Here is a 25,922-nt window from a genome sequence, read left to right as displayed (position 1 = left end):
GACTGAATTCTGAGAGAGAAAATGGAAGGCAGATAAGGAGCTAAACCACCTCTTCATTATTTATTTATTTTTATCAAAAATATTTATTTATCTATTTACTTAGCTGCACTGGGTCTTAGTTGCAGCATGCAGGGTCTAGTTCCCTGACTGGGGATTGAAATTGGGCCCCCTATATTGGGAGCATAGAGTCTTAGCCACTGAACCAGCCGGGAAGTCCTACCCTATTATTTAAAGTATGAAGAGTGATCATTACAGGAAGTCTTTAAGGTTAAGCCTCTTCTGGCACTGTAAATTAATAATGAAAACCCAAGAAAGCAAAAGAGGTATGGAAAGTAAGAACCTCTGAATAAAATAGATTGGCATGGCTTAGAGGAGGAGAGCAGGAAGGAAAGGAAAGGAAACCTCCAGCCTCAGTCTAGGGTGACCTTGAAGACATTGTATTTCTCAGAGTGAAAAATATCAGCTTGAGAGGAAATAGTCTGCCCTCTTCATTGCTGGAACTACCAGGAAAGGGAAACCCCACCCCGCTGATTTTTGAGGTTCAGTGGGTCCTAATGTGGAGAATAGGAAGGACTTTTGAACAGGAACCAATTAGAGAACCTATCCTTCAAGGGAATCCCTAGTCAGCTGTTCCATCCTATTTGCTCCCTCTCCCAGACCTTTTTCCAGCACACTTTTTCCTACACTTCACTGAAGAAGCCACAGTCTAAAGATTCCTTTGGATAAAAGGGGCTGTCAGTCCCTTTTAAAAGATGGCAAGTATTTGCAGAGGGGTTAAGGGACTGCCAGTCACTCAGCCATGCATTGCTGTGAACTAGCTCATTCAGATTTCTCTCACCTCTGGTCCAGATCAGCTGTATTGGGAGGAAGCTTCCGAGAGGTAGGGGAGAAGAGAGGAGGCAGAAGAGGAAGGCTTTAGAACATTTTATAGACTGAAATCCTTTGGAGGGAAGAGCAAGCTTGAGGAGACACGCATTAGTGGTCCAGAAGCTTTGTGGAAAGAGGAAACAACTAGAGAAGATAAGGAAATGGGTCCCAGATGCAAACTTTACAAAATTTTCTAGGGTCTCTTGTATCTAAGGTCTTGAATTTCCCAGCTAGAATTGTTAATAATTAGTTCACTGTTCTTACTGGTTAAATTGGCTATTATAGGTTGGACTAATATCTAAACATTACTTATAATATTTGTTTATGGAAGGAAATGTCTTCTCAAAAAACTACAAACATTGTTTTACCAATGATATGCAGGTCTGTAGTTCTGTTAAAAATATCAGAAAGTAAGGAATATGTCACAGGATACTGTTCTGCCATTCCCCAACCAAGAAAATGTGAAGGAAATAAGTAAGCCTAGGACACTGAAAGGAAGTTGCCCATACATCCTAAATTTTCTGAGGTTGTTTTATTTCATGTGATTTTAACTTTAATGCATAAATGTTAGTGTAACAATTTTTACATGTCTGTAAATCACAATAAACTGTGGAAAATTCTGAAAGAGATGGGAATCTCAGACCACCTGACCAACCTCTTGAGAAACCAATATGCAGGTCAGGAAGCAACAGTTAGAACTGGACATGGAACAACAGACTGGCTCCAAATAGGAAAAGGAGTACGTCAAGGCTGTATATTGTCACCCTGCTTATTTAACTTATATGCAGAGTACTTCATGAGAAACGCTGGTCTGGATGAATCACAAGCTAGAATCAAGATTTCCAGGAGAAATATCAATAACCTCAGATATGCAGATGACACCACCCTTATGGCAGAAAGTAAAGATGAACTGAAGAGCCTCTTGATGAAAGTGAAAGAGGAGAGTGTAAAAGTTGGCTTAAAGCTCAACATTAAGAAAACGAAGATCATGGCATCTGGTCCCATCACTTCATGGGAAATAGATGGGGAAACATGGAAACATTGTCAGACTTTATTTTTCTGGGCTCCACAATCACTGCAGATGGTGACTGCAGCCATGAAATTAAAAGACACTTACTCCTTGGAAGGAAAGTTATGACCAATCTAGACAGCATATTAACAAGCAGAGACATTACTTTGTCCACAAAGGTCTGTCTAGTTAAGCTATGGTTTTTCCAGTGGTCATGTATGGATGTGAAAGTTGGACTGTGAAGAAAGCTGAGCACTGAAGAATTGATGCTTTTGAACTATGGTGTTGGAGAAGACTCTTGAGAGTCCCTTGGACTACAAGGAGATCCAACCAGTCCATCATAAAGAAGATCAGTCCTGAGTGTTCATTGGAACACTGATGTTGAAGCTGAAACTCCAATACTTTGGCCACCTGATGCAAAGAGCTGACTTATCTGAAAAAAGACCCTGATTCTGGGAACGATTGAGGGCAGGAAGAGAAGGGGACAACAGAGGATGAGATGTTTGGATGGCATCACTGACTCAATGGACATGAGTTTGGGTGAACTCCAGGAATTGGTGATGGACAGGGAGGCCAGGCGTGCTGCGGTTCATGGGGTGGCAAAGAGTCAGACACGACTGAGCAACTGACCTGAACTGAACTGAGTGCTCTATGTTAGCTAACAAATTCATCTCCTAAGGGATCCAAGATGAAAAACTTGAAGGGCTCTTCAGTATCCTTCCCCATTAAATCTATCCTCTTATTTCTCTGCCTTGATCTATTCCTTCATTCATCAAACTTTCTTTAACAGTCTAGAGTATTCCTGGTGGGGTAGGGGGGTGCAGCGGAACATCTGGACTAATGGGTATGAGCTCTGCGCATCTTCTTTTTTTGCCACTGCCATTAGTAGGCTCTCAACATCGAAATCTCAGCTAGACTGTGACAACTGCTGGCAGGTGGTCAGCCTGCCTGTCTTCATCTAATTTACTCTCCATTGCTGTATCCATGTCGTGCCAGTACACAGGTGCCCTTGTTGGCAAAAACCCTCAACCAAAGCCTTAAGCAATCTGTCTTTGGTCCACCTTCCCAGTTTTCTTAGACTATTCCCAGAATAGCCTATGCTCCCTTCAGATTTCTGAGGCTTTACTCCTTCCCCATCCTGGACTGGCCTTCTCTGTCTTATCTACCTTTCAAAGTTGCATTTATTCTTTTAATTTTTTAAATAGGTTTTATTTTTCAGAGCAGTTTTAGGTTGCATGCAAAAGTGAATGGAAGGCAGAGATCCCTTGTCCCCAGCCCCCACCGTCACATCCCCAGAGGGTATACTTGCTGCAAACAAGAACCTGCATTGACAGGTCATAAAGTACTTTTCTGCCCTAAAATTCCTCTGTGCTCTGCGTATTTATCCCTCCTCCCCACTAACCCCTGGCGACCACTGATCTTTTGCTGTCTCCATGGGTTCTGCCTTTTCAAGAACGTCCTAGAGTTGGAATTGCACAGCTTGTAGCCTTTTCACCTTGGTGGCTTCAACTGCATTGTGTTCAAAGTTGCATTTATTCTTTCTTTAAAATTTTCAGTTGAAGGATACTTGGTTTACAGTGTTGTGTTGGTTTCAGCTGTATAACAATAAAAATCAGCTATAAGCATCTATATGTGTCTGATAATGGAAATCAGCCATAAGTATCTATCCCCTCCCTCTTGATACCCCCATCCCACCCCTCTAGGTTGTTACAGAGCACCAGAGGGAGAATATGGACAAACTGAGAGAGTAGCACTGACCTATATACACTACCAGGTATAAAATAGCTAGTTAGTGGGAAACCTCTATATAACAGTAGGAATCCAGACTGGTACTCTGTACTTATTCTTTAAAGTTCAAATGTCACCTTCTTTGAATAAATGTTCCTGACATACTTGCTACGAACTGTCCCCTCTTCTGCCTTCTCAGTTCAGTTCAGTCGCTCAGTCGTGTCAGACTCTTTGCGACCCCATGGACTGCAGCATGCCAGGCTTCTCTGTCCATCACCAACTCCCGGAGCTTACTCAAACTCATGTCCATGAGCTTACTCAAACTTCTGCCTTCTAATACATAATATTCATTTTACCAGAGGTATGTCATTCTGCTTCGTATTATAAATTATTAGAAATAGGTTGTTTCTCCCCTGAAACTTATAAGTTTCTTGAATTTAGGTCCCATGTTAGAATTGTTTCCCATATGTGACCCATAGCAATAGCTTTGATATTTATTAAATTGAGCTGAATAAGCCACCCAAATGGGACACATCAAATATTTTAGTCAGGTCAATTTTGTATTGGTCAAAGAGCAAAGCCAATAGTGGTCTGACTATTATTCTTTTTTTTTTTCATGTAGTTCCTTCAGTGAAAAATATATTCTCATAAGATGAATATAGTCACATCCTCACTCTCCTACCTTCTGGACCCTGTATTAGCCTATGAAACCCATATGTACCTTAATAATTTCTTCTTTATCTGAATGGCCTACACATATAGCCTCTAGTCCCATGTGACCAAAAGTGCAGTCCTTATACCAGCTGCATTCTCGTCACCATATGCACAAGTTAAAAATTCAGATTCCTGGGCCCTACCCCAGACCTCCTGAATTAGCATCTCTGTGGCTGGAGCCTGAGAATCTGTTTTGTGAATAAGCTTCTCAGGGTTGTAGTACATAGGAAACCTTAAGAATCTTCATTCTAGAAACTGATCAGAGAGCTTGGCTGGGGAGCTCAAGATTTGGTGGATTCTTTGAATTTCTTATTATCTCTAAGAATGATCAGACTTCAAAACATCACAGAAAGTGAACAGTGAAATGTGCTTATAGTACACGTAGTTCTCTTGGTGAGAAACTGGTAAATGAAAGATTCTGGGATTCAGAAGGGTGAGAAAGCAATGAACTGAATTTGGCCATTATCTGTTATCATTTGGCAAAAAGATACATATCAAGATTAGGAGAAGCTATTTAAGACCTAAATCTGACCTTCTTTCAGCTTCTTTTCATCTCTTATACAGATTATTCTATGTTTATTATGTTTATAAATAAATATAGGATTAAATAGGAAACTAACATTACTAAGAATCTTCTGTATGCCAGGCATCATGCTAGGTGCTTTCTATATATTACTCATATAATCAGCCACTTGGAGGAGGTCACTTTTTATCTGCATTTTGCAGAAGAGGAAAGTTAGAGGATGAAAGGTTAAGTAAATTGCTAGTTAGGTAGATTAAGTAAGTTATAATGTAGATAGGTTAAATTAGATAGAAAAGTAAATGCAAGATTAAGTAAACTGCTAATTTCAGATTCCAATTCAATCATTTACTGGATGTGTGAGCCCTGGGGAAACTCACTTAGTTTCTCCAAATCTCAGCAGCATCACAGACAAAAGAAAGGAGGGGTCACCTTCCTCACAAATTGAGGACTAGTGATGAAGTCAGGTATACATAGGACCCAGCATAATGTCTGGCCCTCAGTCAGTGTAGCAACCATTCCCTCACCTCAGTTTTCTTTCTACCTTGGCTTTTTATGCTTTTAAAAAAATTTTATGAAGGAGCCTGTTTGCTCAGAAGCCTGAAAAGGCCTTGCTATTTTAATAGGTGCCCAGAAACACTGTTCATGGTGCTCACGGCCAACAGCACTTCCTTTTTCCTGAGGGTTGGTGTTCAAGAAAAAAACTCTCATCAGCCTTTGGCTTCCTTACAGCTTCAAAGAGGCAGTGATATGCACAGCCCAGGGAAAGCAGCCTCGGTGAGTCATGCTTTCAACTTCCAACTGGTGACATGAAAGACAGAAAGTAGCCATTTCACTACTGCCAGCAACCACAGCAAATGACTCCACTGTGGCTTTCCCAGAGACAGTGTCAGGGGGCCAAGCACATGCCTTCACAGCTGCCAGACTGCCCCATGAGTCTCAGTTGCCTCCTCAAATTGAGCTTGTCAAGTTCTTATGAACTGGCACACCAGAGATCCTCCTGCCACAGAACAGGGGACACCTTTTTTGGGAATGAATTCTCTGATGATGATAAAATTGTATCATGATCTTACCTGCAGGTAGTATCAGTGATTCCAGCAGAAATCATGAATGATTTGGGTTTAAAGCTTTTTTTTCCGCCCATGAGCATTTCCTCTTGAGGGCAAGGAGGAACGTTTATCACAACCTTATGATTCACTCTCCTAGACTGGCTGTGGCTTCATTTCATCTTTGAATTCCTGGCCTAAGGCTTAAAAGATGTCGGAATTGTTACCTGGAGGCAGATGCGTGTTCTCCTATCCTGGTCATCTGCTTTCGACAGTGATAAAACACAAGCATCAGTGATTGTTCTTGGTGTCATTCAACTTCCTTGTCCCTGCTTTGAACAGGGCATGTATCTAAACCTTCTTTTCTAATTTACCTTTTTTCTTACTAGTTTTCTTACATATTTTAGAATGATGATTTTCCTGGTTATACCACCCACCTTGGGAAACACTAATTGCCTTTACTGATTCTAAATTGATTTCTAGGTCCAGGATTTGGGGCTTTAGTGCACAAATCTCCTATCTTCCTACTTACATTGTTCATGACTGTGGATTCTGCTTACTCTTCTCATAGCTGTGGGCTTTAGAAGCAAAAGTCTGACATGCCACTGTTCTCCAAAATGAGGAAGTTTGGCAGCCTCTGTTCCTACTCTGCTTGCTTTTCTACCTTGACTGTTAACATATAAGTTCTTGTGAGAAAAGCCCTTCATTAAATGCCTAAACAAGGCAACAGCAAGGGAAAAAGCAACACAAGCACAGAAGGATGGCAATAGCCTGTACCTGTGTCTGCTCAGGAGGACCTCTGCTGGTGGTGATCTGCCTAAACCCAGTGGGAACAAGCATCTTAGCAGGATGGGCTTGGAGCCTGAGTTAAACAAACAGCACAGCAGAAGGAAGAAATCAGAGGTTTGGTGGTCAGAGTTTTCTGAATCCTACTCAACATTTTCCAACCCTGTTGGCCTCTGTCTATAGCCACCCCTGTTCCTGCACTGTTTATTTTTACCAGTATGTAATATCAGAGTCGGAGAAGGCAATGGCACCCCACTCCAGTACTCTTGCCTGGAAAATCCCATGGACGGAGGAGCCTGGTAGGCCGCAGTCCATGGGGTTGCGAAGAGTCAGACACGACTGAGCGACTTCACTTTCCCTTTTCACTTCATGCATTGGAGAAGGAAATGGCAACCCACTCCAGTGTTCTTGCCTGGAGAATCCCAGGGACGGGGAGCCTGGTGGGCTTCCGTCTATGGGGTCGCACAGAGTCGGACACGACTGAAGCGACTTAGCAGTAGCAGTAGCAATATCAGAGTAAATGATAAATATAGCTTATGGAAACCTTTGGCCTTAAATACTTTGAGGTTTTCCCTGAGGAAATGTGCTTTATTTTACTGACAATATTTCCTTTTTTTTTTCTTTTACAACAAATAAAACAATAGCACTCATATTGTTTATAATTATTGAAATAATTTACTCTAATTTGAATTCTTATATATGAGAACCTTTACATACTGACAACTCCTATGGCATGTTTATAAAGTATTGTAAACCTATGGCTGATTCATGTTTATGTTTGGTAGAAACCAACACGATACTGTAAAGCAATTATCCTTCAATTAAAAATAAATAACAAAAAAGTGTGCAGGTCATAAATATGCTGTCTAAAGATAGGCAAAGTAGGTCACAGAGATATGAAATGAGTTGAAATCACATTGTGAGTCAATGCAATGACATGTGAGTTCAGGTACCCAATCTGGGCTCTGGTGCACTTGACACAGACCTCACCTTCAGAGATGACATTCTCTGGAGACCAGGGTACAGAAAAGGGTAGATTGATGCTCAGTTTTGAAGGTGATCATAGTTAAACCCTTTTTATATAACTTAATGATTTCACAGACTTCCTGAATGTCAAGTCAGGTGAAGTTTATTTACATTTGCCCATTCAAAAGTTGTTTGACCAAGACTGTATGATACTATGAATAATTATATGCCAACAAATTGGACAACCTAGAGGAAATTGACAAGCTTTTAGAAACATACAGCCCACTAAAACTGAATCAAGAAGAAATAGATAATCTAAGAAGATTGATCACTGAAAGTGAGATAGAATCCATAATAATAATAATGATCAAAACTCATTGCAAACAAAAGTCCAGGACCAGAGGGCTTCACTGGGGAATTCTAACCACACATACAAATAAGAACTTACATTGATCATTCTCAAACTTTTCCAAAAGGCTGAAGAGGAGGAAACACTCCCAAAGTTATTCTATGAAGCCACCATTACCCTGATACCAAAACCAGACAAAGACATTGACAAAAAAAATTTTTTTATAAGACTGTATGAAGTTGCAAACTGTTTCCTAACTCTAGAAGACAGGGTAATGTAATACCTACAACTATTAGGGATGCTAAAACAGCAGTAACAGTGCCCTCGTCTGCCCGGAATACAGAAGGATGGCTGAACAAACACAGAAGAATGCAACTTTCTAAGGAAAGTCTGCTGGGAACTAGTTCCCACATTGTATCTGCCTCCAGGAAGAAGAGCCTGTGACTTGCTTTCTGCCTGACTCCTTAATGGTCAGTGGATTCTCTGTGGGGGGGACCTAGATTTGGACACATTAGGAATGATGAATATGAACCATTGGTGAAGTACATTTGAGCCCACAGCCTACTAGCTTGTGTTTCAGAACCATTCAGTCAGCCAGATATTTAATTTTTCAGTGAGGCAGAGGAAAGGGGATCTGTTCTGGGGTTGCTAAACAGCGATACATATTCATAATTCATTTTGCTTGGGTTTTTGAATATAGCATTACTGTACAATTATACAGTGCTTGGCTGTTTTCAAAATTTTCTATTGATGTTTAAAACAGTTTCAGGAGGTAGCTGTTGTTATTACCAGTTTTACAGATGAGAAACTGAGGTGTAGAGAGGTTATATTGCTTACATCTAGGTCTGCCAGATTCCAAAGCTTATGCTTTTTTGAAAAAAAAAATTTTATTTTGCAATAATTGTAGATTCACATGAGTTTACAAATAAATGTACAGGTAAGTCCCATGAATTCTTCCCCCAACCTCCTCAAATGTTAACATCTCACACAACTAGAGTATAGTATTAAAAGCAAGAAAATGACTTTGGCACAATCCACAGTGCTTATTCAGAGTTCATCAGCTATGTGTGTGTGTGTGTGTGTGTGTGTGTGTGTGTGTGTGTAGCTGTATGCAATTTTGTCATGTTCTTATATAAAGCATACACTGTTCTACCAATTTTAAATATCAAGTCAGATTATAGGAATGAATAAAATGATTTTTTCTTCAATAAAACATTATCTACCAACAATCATGTACATTATGCTGTATGTGCTATGCTAAGTTGCTTTAGTCGTGACTGACTCTTTGCAACCTTATGGACTGTAGCCTGCCAGGCTTCTCTATCCATGGGATTCTCTAGGCAAGAATGCTGGAGTGGGTTGTTATGCCCTCCTCCAGGGGATCTTCCTGACCCAGGGATCAAACCCATGTCTCTTCTGTTTCCTGAACTAGTGGTTCTTTACTACTAGCACCACCTGGGAAGCCCCAGTTATGTATGACCAAACAGCTTTTCATTTTTAGTTGCAATTAAGAAAAGGAAGCAATTCTAAAAGCTCATCTCTTAGGAGCGCTAGACTGTGCTATGTGCCTTTATGGGCACATCTTCTGGGGGTGATGATAGATACAAAATAGGGAAACAATTTATTGGTTTATTGATAATTATGGCAGCAGGAAAAGGGGACAACAGAGGATGAGATGGCTGGATGGCATCACCGACTCGATGGACGTGAGTTTGAGCAAACTCTGGGAGCTGGTGATGGACAGGGAGGCCTGGCATGCTGCAATTCATGGGGTCGCAAAGAGTCGGACACGACTGAGCAACTGAACTGACTGACTGATGGCAGCACTCTTAAATATGTCAGAAATTTCTATCAGTAAAGGAAAGGTGATCTTACCTTGACTTCAGATTTAGTCTCATCATCTTCCTTTTCCTCTGAGTTTAAATCTGTCTCTGTATAAGGTTCCTCAGATGTTTTCTGATGAGGAACTAGAGAGATAAAGGAAACCTGCCATTAATTTGGCTAGTTGGCTAATAACTCAGAGCACTTAGCCTGACTTGGATCATGCTGATGTAGTTGATTAACAAAGCTTAATTGAGCTGCTACATATTTTCAAAATAGTAGATGAAATTGGAGGTGAAGAGGAGATGCAGAAAAGAAAGAGTCCTTGATCCCAGGCACTTGATCCAAAGAGAAAAAAGTCATACCCAACACCAAGGGAAAACATCAAACTGCAACCAGTCAATCAAGGTAACATGGTAAAAATGATAGTTTCCATCATTCCCATTTTTAAGGCCCAGTTAAAAAGTTGTTTTCTTCATGAAGTCTTCCTTAACTATTCTAAGCTTCATAGGTTCTGTTTATACACTGATGCTTTAGCATTTTCATTTGCAATGTATAACATTGCACTTGATGTTGTTCTTGGATTGGAAGATTGAATTCTAGGTACCACATTCTACTGAGTATATTCTTTCCATTATACAGGTAATTAATTAGTGATTATTAATAGAAAATTTGAAAAATACTAAAATCTTACCATTTAAACACACTATGATTATGTAAGAGGATAGAAATTGTTGCTAACCTAATGATCTAACAGTTGCATTCCAGAATTGATACAATTGCATTTATTAGTGGACAGGATGACTGTGTGAAGAATCTGCTGAGTCTGGAGGAAATTGGGCAGGCTTGCTCTTACTCTTATGTCTCAATCATTCTCTCTCCCTCCTCTCCTTCCCACCAGGCACTAAGATGCCTGGGAAATAGCCGTCTTCAACCTCCACGGTCATTTGGCAGTAAGATTGGGATTTGGGGAGGAGAAGCCCTGGTTAGATTTGTAGCTTTCTAACAGTTTTACCAGAAGGCTGCCCTGGGGGTAATGACTACAAGACTAGTAAGTAAGTGGTACTTTACATTCTTACTGGTCACCATCACCACCCTTGTATATACAGTCCCTTTGGGAAACTCACAGGATACATGCGATTAACCCAGGACAGGATATGAACATTTCTAGGTCTGGTGGCCAAAATGTCATCCACCTAATGTCACCAATACCACCCAGATGCTTATGTGTGGCAGACTTGATGGAGGTTGACTGTCTTGCCTCCAGAGGCCCTCCCAAGCCTCTGTGAGCCAACTGGAAGCCCCTTGATCTTTCTGTGGGTTTTCTAAACATGTTACATTGAAATCTGTAGTGAAGTGCACAGATAGCTGCCCCAGGTTGTATGACTGCTGAATCTATTTTATAACAATGAACAACCCACTGGGCTCCTCATTCTCTGCAGGATCTCTGTAACCTGAATGATTCTAGGTATAGTAACAGGAAGCTAGAAATGCATATACTGATTGGCAATACCCATGACTGAGAACCACTTCCCCTTAACTCTGTTAAGTACAGCAGTGAAGTTAAAGGCAAGGACGTGGGAGCAATGTTGCCAGAACTCAAGTTTTGCTCTTCCACATATGAAGCATACAATATTAAAGAGCCTTAGCTTCAGTTCACTTCAGTTCAGTCCTCAGTCATGTCCAATCCTTGTGACCCCATGGACTGCAGCATGCCAGGCCTTCCTGTCCATTACCAACGCCCAGAGTTTACTCGAACTCATGTACATTGAGGTGGTGATGCCATCCAATCATCTCATCCTCTGTCATCCCTTCTCCTCCCGCTCTCAATCTTTTGCAGCATCAGGGTGTTTTCACATGAGTCAGTTCTTCACATCAGGTGGCCAAAGTATTACAGTTTCAGCTTCAGCATCAGTCCTTCCAATAAATATTCAGGATTGATTTCCTTTAGGCTGGACTGGTTGGATCTCCTGCTGTCCAAAGGATTCTCAAAAGTCTTCTCTAACAACACAGTTCAAAACCATCAATTCTTCAGCACTCAGCTTTCTTTATAGTCCAACTTTCACATCCATACATGACTACTGGAAAAACCATAGCTTTGACTAGACAGACCTTGGTTGGCAAAATAATGTCTCTGCTTTTTAATATGCTATCTAGGTTGGTCATAACTTTTCTTCCAAGGAGAAAGTGTCTTTTAATTTTGTGTCAGCAGTCACCAATTGCAGTGATTTTGGAGCCCCCCCAAATAAAGTATCTTACTGTTTCCACTGTTTCCCCATCTATTTGCCATGAAGTGATGGGACCAGATGCCATGATCTTCATTTCCCAAATGTTGAGTTTTAAGCCAGCCTTAATGTACTCCTTTCCTGATTTGGAACCAGTCTGTTGTTCCATGTCCAGTTCTAACTGTTGCTTCCTCACCTGCATACAGATTTCTCAGGAGGCAGGTCAGGTGGTCTGGTATTCCCATCTCTGTAAGTTTTCCATAGTTTGTTGTGATCCACACAGTCAAAGGCTGTGGTGTAGTTGATAAAGCGAAGTAGATGGTTTTCTGAAATTCTCACTTTTTTGATGATCCAACAGATGTTGGCACTTTGATCTCTGGTTCCTCTGCCTTTTCTAAATCCAGCTTGAACATCTGGAAGTTCACAGTTCACGTATTGCTGAGCCTGGCTTGGAGAATTTTGAGCATTACTTTACTAGCATGTGAGATGAGTGCAATTGTGCGGTACTTTGTCTTCAAGAAAATTGGAGATACCAAGGAAACATATGCAAAGATGGGCTTGATAAAGGACAGAAATGGTATGGACCTAACAGAAGCAGAAGATATTAAGAAAAGGTAGCAAGAATACACAGAAGAACTGTACAAAAAAGATCTTTATGACCCAGATAATCATGATGGTTTGATCACTCACCTAGAGCCAGACATCCTGGAATGTGAAGTCAAATGGGCCTTGGGAAGCATCACTATGAACAAAGCTAGTGGAGGTGATGGAATTCCAGTTGAGCTATTTGAAATCCTGAAAGATGATGCTGTGAAAGTGCTGCACTCAATATGCCAGCAAATTTGGAAAACTCAGCAGTGGCCACAGAACTGGAAAAGGTCAGTTTTCATTCCAATCCCAAAGAAAGGCAATGCCGAAGAATGCTCAAAGTACCGCACAATTGCACTCATCTCACACGCTAGTAAAGTAATGCTCAAAATTCTCCAAGCCAGGCTTCAGCAATATGTGAACCGTGAACTTCCAGATGTTCAAGCTACTTTATTGACTATGCCAAAGCCTTTGACTGTGTGGATCACAATAAACTGTGGAAAATTCTGAAAGAGATGGGAATACCAGACCACCTGACCAACCTCTTGAGAAACCGATATGCTGGTCAGGAAGCAACAGTTAGAACTGGACATGGAACAACAGACTGGTTCCAAATAGGAAAAGGAGTACATCAAGGCTGTATATTGTCACCCTGCCTATTTAACTTATAGCAGAGTACATCATGAGAAACGCTGGGCTGGAAGAAGCACAAGCTGGAATCAAGATTGCCCGGAGAAATATCAATAACCTCAGATATGCAGATGACACCACCCTTATGGCAGAAAGTGAAGAGGAACGAAAAAGCCTCTTGATGAAAGTGAAAGTGGAGAGTGAAAAAGTTGGCTTAAAGCTCAACATTCAGAAAACAAAGATCATGGCATCTGGTCCCATCACTTCATGGCAAATAGATGGGGAAACAGTGGAAACAGTGTCAGACTTTATTGTTTGGGGCTCCAAAATCACTGCAGATGGTGACTGTAGCCATGAAATTAAAAGACACTTACTTCTTGGAAGGAAAGTTATGATCAATCTAGATAGCATATTCAAAAGCAGAGACATTACTTTGCCAACAAAGGTCCATCTAGTCAAGGCTATGGTTTTTCCAGTGGTCATGTATGAATGTGAGAGTTGGACTGTGAAGAAAGCTGAGTGCTGTAGAATTGATGCTTTTGAACTGTGGTGTTGGAGAAGACTCTTGAGAGTCCCTTGGACTGCAAGGAGATCCAACCAGTCCATCCTAAAGGAGATCAGTTCCTGGGTGTTCATTGGAAGGACTGATGTTGAAGCTGAAACTCCAATACTTTGGCCACCTCATGAGAAGAATTGACTCATTGGAAAAGACCCTGATGCTGGGAGGGATTGGGAGCAGGAGGAGAAGGGGACAACAGAGGATGAGATGGCTGGATGGCATCACCGACTCAATGGACATGAGTTTGGGTGGACTCTGGGAGTTGGTGATGGACAGGGAGGCCTGGCGTGCTGCGATTCCTGGGGTCGCAAAGAGTCAGACATGACTGAGCGACTAAACTAAACTGAAGAGTATGTATGTGTGTATGAGGCCTTAGTGAATTAATATGCACAAAGTGTTTAGGTCTTGGTAAGCACTCAGTATATTTTAGCTACTATTATATCCACAGACGGAAAAGGCAATGGCACCCCACTGCAGTACTCTTGCCTGGAAAATCCCATGGACGGAGGAGCCTGGTAGGCTGTAATCCATGGGGTTACGAAGAGTCGGACACTACTGAGTGACTTCACTTTAACTTTTCGCTTTCGTGCTTTGGAGAAGGATATGGCAACCCACTCCAGTGTTCTTGCCTGGAAAATCCCAGGGACAGGGGAGCCTGGTAGGCTGCCGTCTATGGGGTCGCACAGAGTCAGATACGACTGAAGTGACTTAGCAACAGCAGCAGCATAGCCACAGAAGGGGGCTTCCCAGGTGGCACAGTGGTAAAGAATCTGTCTGCCAATGCAAGAGACACAGAAGATGCAAGTTCAATCCCTGGGTTGGCAAGATCCCCTGGATTGGAAATGGCAAGCCACTCCAGTATTCCTGCCTATTAAACACCATGGACAGAGGAGTCTGACAGGCTGCAGCCCACGGGGTTGCAAAGAGTCAGACACAAATGGGCACACATAGCCACAGAAGAATGTTTTCACGTTCCTTGTGTACTTCAGAGAGGTTCAGAGTACCCAAGACACTTGGCTACCAAGAGTCAGAGCTGAGATTCCAGCTCCCACCTCTAAGTGGCCCTGACAATGTTCCTTACACTGTGAAATATAATACTTTATCTTGGCATGGACTCAGTTACTAAGGAGTCAGATGAATGTGTTCAACAATCCTGTTGTCAACCAGCTAGAATCCACACTCAGTGGTTAATCTCCAAAACAAAAGCATAGGAGCATTATACAAAATAAGCAAGTCACCTGATCAAAGTCCACAGTACCTGTTCGGACATGTCAAAGATCTGTGGATCCTAGGATCATTAATTACTGTGAAGTCTTGTGTTTGAAAAGCTGAGAAACAATTTATCGTCGTGCTTTGTTTATTTGTAACAAATATATGTCCTTTAAAATAATGAGGGAAATCCAAATAATAATAATAATGAGGGAAGCAAAGTCATATAAAGGAGTATAATTAGCTTTGGGAAAGTGCCCTATATAAGAGGTCAAGAGAACCAAGCCCTGTTTCCAACCATCCAAGGATGTCTCTATGTGTGCACGTCTGTGTGTATCTGTGGTGTGCATGCATAAGTGTGTCTGAGTGTACATGTGTATGTGTGTGTGTGTGTGTGTGTGGAAAAATTCTGGAAAGAAATTCACAAAACTGTGAATTTAGTGAACTAAACACTAAAGTTATAACACTAAACTGTTATCAACTTTTTAATTCTAAAAAGCTTAATATGTGGTAGGAGACAGGGACTGTAAATTGTATTAAATGGAGAGTTATCAAAAGACCCCATAATTTTCAGATAAATAAAAACTGAAAGAATTTGTTGCAAACAGACCTGCAAAACAAGAAATACCAAAGGAAGGTTTTCAGCCGGAAGAGACAAAATACAATAAGGAATAAAGAACATCAGAAATGGTGAATAGGAAGTAAATATAAAATTATCTATATATTTGTTCCTTTTTTCGTCCTTTCTCCAAATTTTGTTGAAGATATATGCCTGTTTACAGCAAAAATTATAACACAATATTGGGGTATGTAACATATGTTGACGTAATATTTAGGATAAGAATAGCACAGAAGATGATTAAACAGCATATGCAACTATACTGTTGCAAATTTCCTGTATTTACACAATGTGCTACAATATTAACTCAAAGTAGATTGTGAGAAATTAGGGATACACATGGTAATACCTAGAAGAAACACTGGGGGAAAAACAATGCAAAAAGGTATGTGTGTATGTATGTAAAAAGTCAGTAGAGGAATTAAAAGAGAATACTAAAAAATGGCTAACCTCAAAAAAGTCAGGAAAGGAGATAAGAGGAATAAAAAAAGTATGAGACAAATAGAGAACAAATAATGAAATAGTAGCTCTAAATCCAACTATATCAATAATTACATATTATGTGAAATCAATTAAACACTCTAATTAGAAGATAGAAGTTAACATAATGTTTTTAAAAGGGAAGACCCAAGTAAAGCTGTCTATAAGAAATATACTTTAAAAATAAAGTCAGAAATAGAAGAATGAAAAAGTGTATCATGTAAACATTAAGCATAAAAAGCTGGAATGGCAATATTAATATCTGACAAAGTAGACTTCAATATAGGGCCTATTACTAAAGATAAGAAGGGAAAGAATGATATTTCATTATTATAAAAGGGCCAATATATCTGCAAGATAAAATAATTATGAATCTGTGCATGCTTAATAAGTTTCAAAATACATGTGGCAACAAATTTTATATATATATATATATAATATCCAAGCATGTTTACCCAGAATGCATGATTGTTTTAACATATAAAAATAAATCACTGTAATCCACCATATAAACCAATAAAGGAGAAAAATCATACATAGCGCTTCCCAGGTGGCACTAGTGGTAAAGAAACTGCCTGCCAATGCAGGAGACATAAGTGAGGCAATTTTGATCCCTTGGTTGGGAAGATCTCCTGGAGAAGGAAATGGCAAATCACTCCAGTATTCTTGCCTGGAGAATTCCATGGATAGAGGAGCCTGGAGGGCCATAGTCCATGTGGTTGCAAAGAGTCGGACACTACTGAGCAACTACTAGTAACTAACTATATGCACCAAAGAGAGCATTTGAAAAATTCAACAATCATTCATGATAAAACTCTTAACAAACTGGAATAGAAGGGAACTTTCTCAATCTCATAAAGTACATCTGTGAAAAACTTACTGCTAACATATACTTCAAGGTGAACAATAAGTTCTTTCCCTACAAACTGGGAAGAATCATGTATGTCTGATCTTAACACTTCTATTCAATGTTCTACTAAAAGTTCCAGCCGTTATCATGGGGCAAGGGGGAAAAAAGCGTGAAGACTGAAACAGAAGTAAAACTGTCCTTATTTACAGATGATAGGATTACATTTCTATACAGAAATATATTCCTATTGATAATAGTTATATATGGTAAATTCCATTTATCATACAGCTTTTTACAAGCATGACATATTTAAGATCTTTACACTCAAAACTACTAAATTGTTGAGGAAAATTAAAGAAGACCTAAATAAATGGAACATTATAACATTTATAAGTTGAAAGATTGAACATTGGTGAGATAAAAGTTCTCCCCAAACTGAACTATATATTCATTCAGTGATCTACATATTCATCCCAGGAGAAACTGAAAAGTGATTTTACAATTTATATGGAAATGAAAAGGACCTAAAATAGCCAAAACAATCTTGAAAAATAACAAAGTTGGAAGACTTATATTACCTAATCTCAAGTCTTATTAGTAGGCTATAGTAATCAAGACCATGGAGGACTGATGTAAGGACTCATCTTTTTATTTTTTTCAAAGAACCAATTTTACCATTCTTTTGCTAACAGAATCTTGTTGGCCTTTTAAAGGTTTTTAATGAAGCTTTTTTTATGCTAATCCTATTCATGCATTTATATTGTTCTTCTACTAGACTGTGAACTTCTCCTGGCATCCAGGCATTCAGTTTTACCTAAATTTATAAGTCTTCAATGCCTGTACTATTCCATATCTTAAATAATATCTGTTGAAACAGTGACCATTATGCATCTTAAATAAGCATAATCTAAATCCTCATGAGCATGGATGAAACATAAAACCACAAAACTTCCTTCCCCAAGTAACTCACCCAAAGTGGAGGGCTGGCTGATTTTTGGTGATGCCCATTTTGGGGAGGACTCAGGATGGGGGGCCACGGGTTGCACTGGGCGAGTCTGTCTGGCTGCCAGTTTCATCAGACTCATTTGTCTCTTGTGAAATATTTCCTGCACATCGCTCAGCTTCTGCAGGACTTTCTGGGCTTTAGTCTATGGGGAAAAAAAGTAGATCATGAGCTGGTGGCTCTGTACTTAATCTGAGAACAGGAGGCATTCCCTTTCTCTCATCTTCCCCTCTTCTCTGAGCATCCATATGGAGGTCATTGCATATCTTGCCTTGTACAGAATTGTGATTCTAAGAGCATGTATCTCCCACTTGATGGTCAGTGGTTGTATTCTTTTCACCACTGTATCTCCAGCACCTGGAACACTGCCAGGCACCGAGGGATTCAGTTCAGTTCACCTCAGTTCAGTCACTCAGTCGTATCCGACTCTTTGCCACCCAATGGACTGCAGCAGGCCAGACTTCCCTGTCGATATCACCAACTCCCAGAGCTTACTCAAACTCATGTCCATTGAGTCGGTGATGCCATCCAACCATCTCATCCTCTGTCGTCCCCTTCTCCCACCTTCAATCTTTCCCAGCATCAGGGTCTTTTCAAATGAGTCAGTTCTTTGCATCAGGTGGCCAAAGAATTGTAGTTTCAGCTTCAAAACCAGTCCTTCCAATGAATATTCAGGACTGATTTCCTTTAGGATGGACTGGCTGGATCTCCTTGCAGTCCAAGGGACTCTCAAGAGTCTTCTCCAATACCACAGTTCAAAAACATCAATTCTTTGGCACTCAGCTTTCTTTATAGTCCAACTTTCACATCCATACAGGACTACTGGAAAAAACAAAGCTTTGACTAGATGGACCTTGGTTGGCAAAGTAATGTCTCTGCTTTTTAATATGCTGTCTAGATTGGCCATAACTTTTCTTCCAAGGAGCAAGCATCTTTTAATTTCATGGCTGCAGTCACCATCTGCAGTGATTTTGGAGCCCCCCCAAATAAAGTCAGCCACTATTTCCACTGTTTCCCCATCTATTTTCCATGAAGTGATGGGACCAGATGCCATGATCTCAGTTTTCTGAATGTTGAGTTTTAAGCCAACTTTTTCACTCTCGTCTTTCACTTTCATCAAGAGGCTCTTTAGTTCTTCGCTTTCTGCCATAAGAGTGGTATCATCTGCGTATCTGAGGTTATTAATATCTCTCCCAGCAATCTTAATTCTGGCTTGTGCTTCATCCAGTCTGGCATTTCTCATGATGTACTCTGCTATAAGTTAAATAAGCAGGGTGACAATATAAAGACTTGACGTACTCCTTTCCCAATTTGGAATCAGTCTGTTGTTCCATGTCCAGTTCTAACTGTTGCTTCCTCACCTGCATACAGATTTCTCAGGAGGCAGGGTAGGTGGTCTGGTATTCCCATCTCTCAAAGAATTTTCCACAGTTTGTTGTGATCCACACAGTCAAAGGCTTTGGCATAGTCAATAAAGCCGAAGTACATGCTTTTCTGAAATTCTCCCGCTTTTTTGATGATCCAACAGATGTTGGCAATTTGATCTCTGGTTCCTCTGCTTTTTCTAAATCCACCTTGAACATCTGGAAGTTCATGGTTCATGTACTGTTGAAGCCTGGCTTGGAGAATTTTGAGCATTACTTTACTAGCGTGTGAGATGAGTGCAATTGTGAGGTAGTTGATCATTCTTTGGCATTGCCTTTCTTAGGGACTGGAATGAAAACTGACCTTTTCCAGTCCTGTGGCCACTGCTGAGTCTTCCAAATTTGCTGGCATATTAAGTGCAGCACTTTCACAGCATCATCTTTTAGGATTTGAAATAGCTCAACTGGAATTCCATCGCCTCCACTAGCTTTATTTGTAGTGATGCTTCCTAAGGCCCACTTGACTTCGCATTCCTGGATGTCTGGCTCTAGGTGAGTGATCAGACAATCGTGATTATCTGGGCATGAAGATCTTTTTTGTATAGTTCTTCTGTGTATTCTTGCTACCTATTCTTAATATCTTCTGCTTCTGTGAGGTCCATACCATTTCTGTCCTTTATTGTGCTCATCTTTGCATGAAACATTCCCTTGTATCTCTAATTTTCTTGAAGAGATCTCTAGTCTTTCCCATTCTGTTGTTTTCCTCTATTTCTTTGCACTGATCACTGAGGAAGGCTTTCTTATTTCTCCTTGCTATTCTTTGGATATTCAAATGAGTGTATCTTTCCTTTTCTCCTTTGCCTTTTGCTTCTCTTCTTTTCACAGCTATTTGTAAGCCCTCCTCAGACAACCATCTGGCCTTTTTGCATTTCTTTTTCTTGGGGATGGTCTTAATCCCTACCTCCTGTACAATGTCACAAACCTCCGTCCATAGTTCTTCAGGTACTCTGTCTATCAGATATAATCCCTTGAATCTATTTCTCACTTCCACTGTATAATCATAAGGGATTTGATTTATGTCATACCTGAATGGTCTGGTGGTTTTCCCTATTTTCTTCAATTTAAGTCTAAATTTGGCAATAAGGAGTTCATGATCTGAGCCACAGCCAGTTCCCGGTCTTATTTTTGCTGACTGTATAGAGCTTCTCCATCTTTGGCTGTGAAGAATATAATCAATCTGATTTCGGTGTTGACCATCTGGTGATGTCCACGTGTAGAGTCTTCTCTTGTGTTGTTGGAAGAGGATGTTTGCTATGACCAGTGTGTTTGCTTGGCAAAACTCTACTAGCCTTTGCCCTGCTTCATTCTGTACTCCAAGGCCAAATTTGTCTATTACTCCAGGTATTTCTTGACTTCCTACTTTTGCATTCCAGTCCCCTATCATGAAAAGGACATCTTTTTGGGGTGTTAGTTTTAGAAGGTCTTGTAGGTCTTCATAGAACCATGCAACTTCAGCATTACTGGTCGGGGCATAGACTTAGATTACTGTAATTTTGAATGGTTTGCCTTGGAAACAAGCAGAGATCATTCTGTCATTTTTGAGATTGCATCCAATTACTGCAAGTACTTCAGACTCTTTTGCTGACTATGAGTTAATATATGCTGAGTGGTTAAATGCTCACTAAGGCAAATCCATTCATGGTAGAAAAGGATGTCACAGGCCAACTTACAAAAGAATGATTCAAAATGAGAAATGTAACCTGAATAAAGGCCCTGGTGGAAAAAAGACTGTAAGTATTGTAGGGGAAAGAGTAGCTAAATTTTGAGGCAGGATCAAGGGAAGCACAAGGATGTGTGATGAAAAGGATACACATTTAAATTTTATTCTGCAAGACCTCTTCTCTCTATATAAGTAGGAAAGAAATAAACTGATCAAGTACCAGGGAAAGATGGATCTCAAACATGTTCTCACAAGGGACTATGTACCCTAAGGCAAAGGTTCAGAAGAACAAAAAACCAGAACTGTTTCACCTGGGTTTCCCCAAGGCCTGAATCCAGCTGAAATACATTTCTTTCAGCATGATGTCCCTTCAGCTCTGGTGGGTCAAGGAAGTGGGTAGCTTTCTCTTTGTCATGCTGACTCTGACATCCATCTTTTGGATGATTTTAACCACCAAAGAAGGGACTCAGAAGAGCTGAAACACCATAATCCATGCAGGGTGGCCTGAGGATGCCAAATTCCAAAAGTACAGGCTCAGCACACATCCAGGGGGGTTGCCACATTTTGCAACTGGAAAAAGTAAATTTGTCTTTTCTATGCTGAACCATCTTCTGAGGAAAGAGCAAAGATCCCTGAGGACTGGAATGTTAGCTATAGAACAACTCTTTCCCTATAGCCTAAGGCCCTGTCAAGGCTGACCTCTGCACTAAAATCTGAGTCAGGTCTCACTTATCGGAGGATCTGAAGGCAGACCTGAACTGTCCATCTGGTACCCACTGGCCACATGTGGTTAGTGAGCACCTGGAATACAGCTAGTCTGAATTGAGCTGCATTGTTTAAATACACACTGGATTTTGAACATTTACTTGAAAAAAGAACATAAAATATCTCATTAAAATATAATTAATTATACAACAGTGATTTTATGTTGAAATATTTTGCACAAAGGTGGAAAAAAACATTATTAAAATTGATTTAATTTGTTTCTTTTTATTTTTTAAAATGCAACTACCAGAAAATCTTGAATTACATATATGGTTTACATTATATTTCTGTTGAAAAGTTTTGATCTAGACCACAGATTGGCAATTTTTTTTGAAAAGGACGAAACAGTAAATATTTCAGGCTTTGCAGATCGTCTAGTTGCTGATGAATCTGCCAAACTTGGTTATTTTAGCAGAAAAGCAGTCATAGATGATAGATAATACATAAATGAAAGTGAGCAACTGTGTTCTGATAAAACTTGATTTATAAAAATAGGTAGCAATCCCTTATGATTATACAGTGGAGGTGACAAACAGATGTACTCCTTTCCCAATTTTGAATGATCTTCATGTTCATGGAACATTGTTCCATGTCCAGTTCTAAGTATAAGTTACTTCATGGAAAATATAAGGAGAAATAGTGGAAGCACTGACTGATTTTATTTTCTTGGGCTCCAAAGTCACTGCGGACAGTGACTGCAGCCATGAAATTCAAAGACGATTGCTCCTTGGAAGGAAAGCTATGACAAATCTAGACAGCATATTAAAAAGCAGAGATATCACTTTGCCAACAAAAGTCTATATAGTCAAAGCTACGGTTTGTATGGTTTGTAGTCATGAGAGTTGGACCATAATGAAGGCTGAGTGCTGAAGAATTGATGCTTTCAAACTGTGGTGTTGGAGAAGACTTTTGACAGTCCCTTGGAGGGCAAGAAGATCAAACCAGTCAATCCTAAAGGAAATCAACCTTGAATATTCCATTGGAAGGACTGATGCTGAAGCTGAAACTCCAGTACTTCGCCTCCTGATGTGAAGAACTGACTCATTTGAAAAGACCCTGATGCTGGGAAAGATTGTCATTTCCTCCTCCAGGGGATCTTTCTGACCCAGGGATTAAATCCACATCTCCTGCATCTCCTGCATTGCAGGCAAATTATTTACCACTGAGCCACTGGGAAGCTTCCCATTAAATCTGTTAATATTTGCTTTATAGATTTAGGTTTTCCTGTACTAGGTGCATATATGTTAATAAGTTATACCCCTTTTATATTCTTGTATTGATCCCTTTATCATTAAATAATACCCTTCTTTGTCCTTTGTTATAGACTTTGTTTTAAAGTCCATTTTGTCTGATATTACTGCCTTCTCTTTATTGCTGTTTCCATTTGTACAAAATATCTTTTTCCAACCTCTCACTTTCAGTCTGTGTGTCTTTAGCTCTGAAGTGAGTCTCTTGTAAGTCACATATAGAGAGGTATTCTTTTTTAATCCAATCAGCCATTCTATGTCTTTTGACTGGAGAATTTATTCCACTGACATATAAAGTAATTATTGATAGTTTTGTACTTACTGCCATTTTGTTACTTGTTTTCTGGTTTTTGTAATTAATTGTTCTCTGTCCTTTCCTTCTTTTAGTTTCTTAACTTGTGGTTTCATGATTTTCTTTAGTGGAATGCTTGTGTTCCTCTCTCTCTGATTTTTGTATATCTGTTGTGGGTTTTGATTTGTGGTTATTATGGGGTTCATATATGTTTATCTGTAACTGTATTTATTTTTTTCAAACTGGTGCTCATTTAAATTAAAACACATTCTAAAACAGCTACACTCTTTTACTGCCCCTCCCTCATGTTTTGTGTTTTTGATGTGTATTTTACATCTTCATGCGTATCTCTTCACTGTTCACCGTAGTTATGTTTAATTTTATGATTTTTTATCTTTTAATCTTCCTACCAGCTTAGTTAAGTGGTTCATCCACAGCCTTCACTACATACTTGCTTTTACTATTGGAATTTTTCCTTTCCTATAAATTCTTACTTCTTATAGCATTTTCTTTCCACTTTGGATCATCTCTTTTAACATTTATTTAGTATTGATGAACTCTTTTAGTTTTTGTTCATCTAATAAGTTATTTCTCATTCAATTCTAAAAGATAATCTTACTGTGTAGAGTATCATACATTGTAGGTTTTTTTTCTTTCAGCATTTTAAATATATCATGGCCACTCACTCTGGACTGCAAAGTTTCTGCAGAAAAATCAGCTGATAGCCTTATGGGGGTTCCCTTGTATATAACTTTTTTTTCTCCCCCCTCTTGTTGCCTTTAGAATTCTCTTTATCTTCAACTTTTGTCATTTTAATTACACCTAGTGTGGGTCTCTTTGGGTTCATCTGGTGTGGGCTGCTCTGTGCTTCTTGTACCTGGTTATCTGTTTCCTTCCTCAGGTTTGGGAGGTTTTCAGCTATAATTTCATCAAATACATTTTTGACTCCTCTATCTCTCTCTCTTTTCCTTCTGGGGCCTCTATAATGCAAATGCTAGTATGCTTAATATTGTTCCAGTTCAGTTCAGTTCAGTTCAGTCGTTCAGTCGTGTCCGACTCTTTGCAGGCGTCCCTTAATCTATTCTCATTTTTTAAAATTTGTTTTCTTTCTGCTATTCTGATTGGGTAGTTTCCATTATTCTGTCTTCCAGACCACTTGTGTATTCTTCTGTTTCACCTGGTCTGCTGTTAATTCCTTCTAGTGTGTTTTTTCATTTCAGTTATTGTATTCTTAAGTTCTGAATGGTTCTTTTTTATACTTTTTAGTTCCTTGTTAATATTTCCACTGTGTTCACCTATTCTTTTCCCTAGTTCAGTTAACATTCTTATTATCAATACTTTGAACTATTCATCTGATAAATTATTTATCTATGTTTCACTAGTTGTTTTATCAGGGTTTTTTTTCTTGTTCTTTCAATTGAAACAACTTTTACTGTCTTTTTATTCTGCTTAACTTTTTCTGTCTTTATGAAATTAGGTGAAACAGTTCTCTATCCTGGTCTTGAAGGGGTGTCCTTGTGTGGGAGCATCCCTAGATAGTCTGCATGTGCCCAGTGGCTTTGGTGGGAGAGCTGGATCTGACATGAGCACAAGTCATATCTTTCCTCAGGGTGTGCTGGCAGCTAGCACCTTGGTAGGTTATGGGCTGGAGATGGAGGGGCTGAAGCCAGAGCCGGGTGTGACTCAGACTTCCCCCCAGCTCAGTGGCCATCACTGCCCTACTGGGTGAGGGGTCTGATCTCAGATTGCTGGAACAGAGGCCCTGAGAGTGGGTCTGAGGTGGTTCTATTCTGTGTGCTCTCCCCCTTTCCCCAGAATTGCCCCAAAGGGCAGCAGTGCTGGAACAGGAGGGCTCAGAGTAGGCACCTGGTGTGGACTGGGGTGTGTGCTGGAGTGGCCCCAGCAGATGAGTCAGAATTCAGACTACTCTGGATCTGCCTCCTCCATGAGCACCAGTAACGGCTGCCCTCGCCCCAGTTTGGGTGCTGTGCCAGGTCTGAGCCAGCTCCACGCCCCAACCCCCACAACTGCACTCTTCCAGAAGCTGTGGCAGCTCTTGCCCTAGTGTCAAGCTGCACCACCACAGAGCAAGAACAGCCAAGTGAGCACTTAGCTTGGGCAGAGTCAGTCATTGGTGCAGTCACAGGAAACTAGCCAGAATCCTGGGAAATTTCAATGTGCTTCATCCACCTTGTTTCCAGGAGTTTTCAAACCAACTAAAGGGACTCATCTTCCCTGTGTCAGATCCCAGGGCTGGGGTGCCCATATGTAGTTCAAATTGCTCACTCCCTAAAAGGCCTATGTAATCCCCCTCCTTTTTTGTGTCCTCTCCCAGGGGTGTGGTCCTGACCTAATTCCATATGGATCTTTCTTACAGCTTTGGTTGTATAAGTGTCTTTCTACCAGTCTCATTTGTTTTCAGTGAGAATTGTTCCACGTGTAGATGTAATCTTGATGTGTTTTTTTGGGAGAGGTGAACTTCGCATCCCCCTACTCTGCCATCTTGATAACCCTCTCTAGGATCATTTTGTACATTTCCTGTCCCAGTCCTAGATATGGCCATTT

The 25,922-nt window shown here is 40.2% G+C and overlaps 1 protein-coding gene across 4 annotated transcripts in view; it reads right to left on the bottom strand.

The window, feature by feature from the left end:
- Positions 1-25,922, bottom strand: part of MCF2L2 (MCF.2 cell line derived transforming sequence-like 2) — a 259,475-nt gene that overhangs the window by 110,455 nt on the left and 123,098 nt on the right. For all 4 annotated transcript variants that reach the window (XM_061414608.1, XM_061414617.1, XM_061414625.1 and 1 more), the window contains 2 exons: positions 17,937-18,114; positions 9,861-9,952 (listed from right to left, as the gene is read on the bottom strand). In XM_061414608.1, coding sequence (XP_061270592.1) covers positions 9,861-9,952; positions 17,937-18,114 — 270 coding nt within the window. The remainder of the gene's footprint in view (positions 1-9,860; positions 9,953-17,936; positions 18,115-25,922) is intronic.

Source organism: Bos javanicus, chromosome 1 (assembly GCF_032452875.1).
Source record: "Bos javanicus breed banteng chromosome 1, ARS-OSU_banteng_1.0, whole genome shotgun sequence".
NCBI classification, from domain to species: domain Eukaryota; kingdom Metazoa; phylum Chordata; class Mammalia; order Artiodactyla; family Bovidae; genus Bos; species Bos javanicus.
This window is presented reverse-complemented; position numbering and strand designations above follow the sequence as displayed.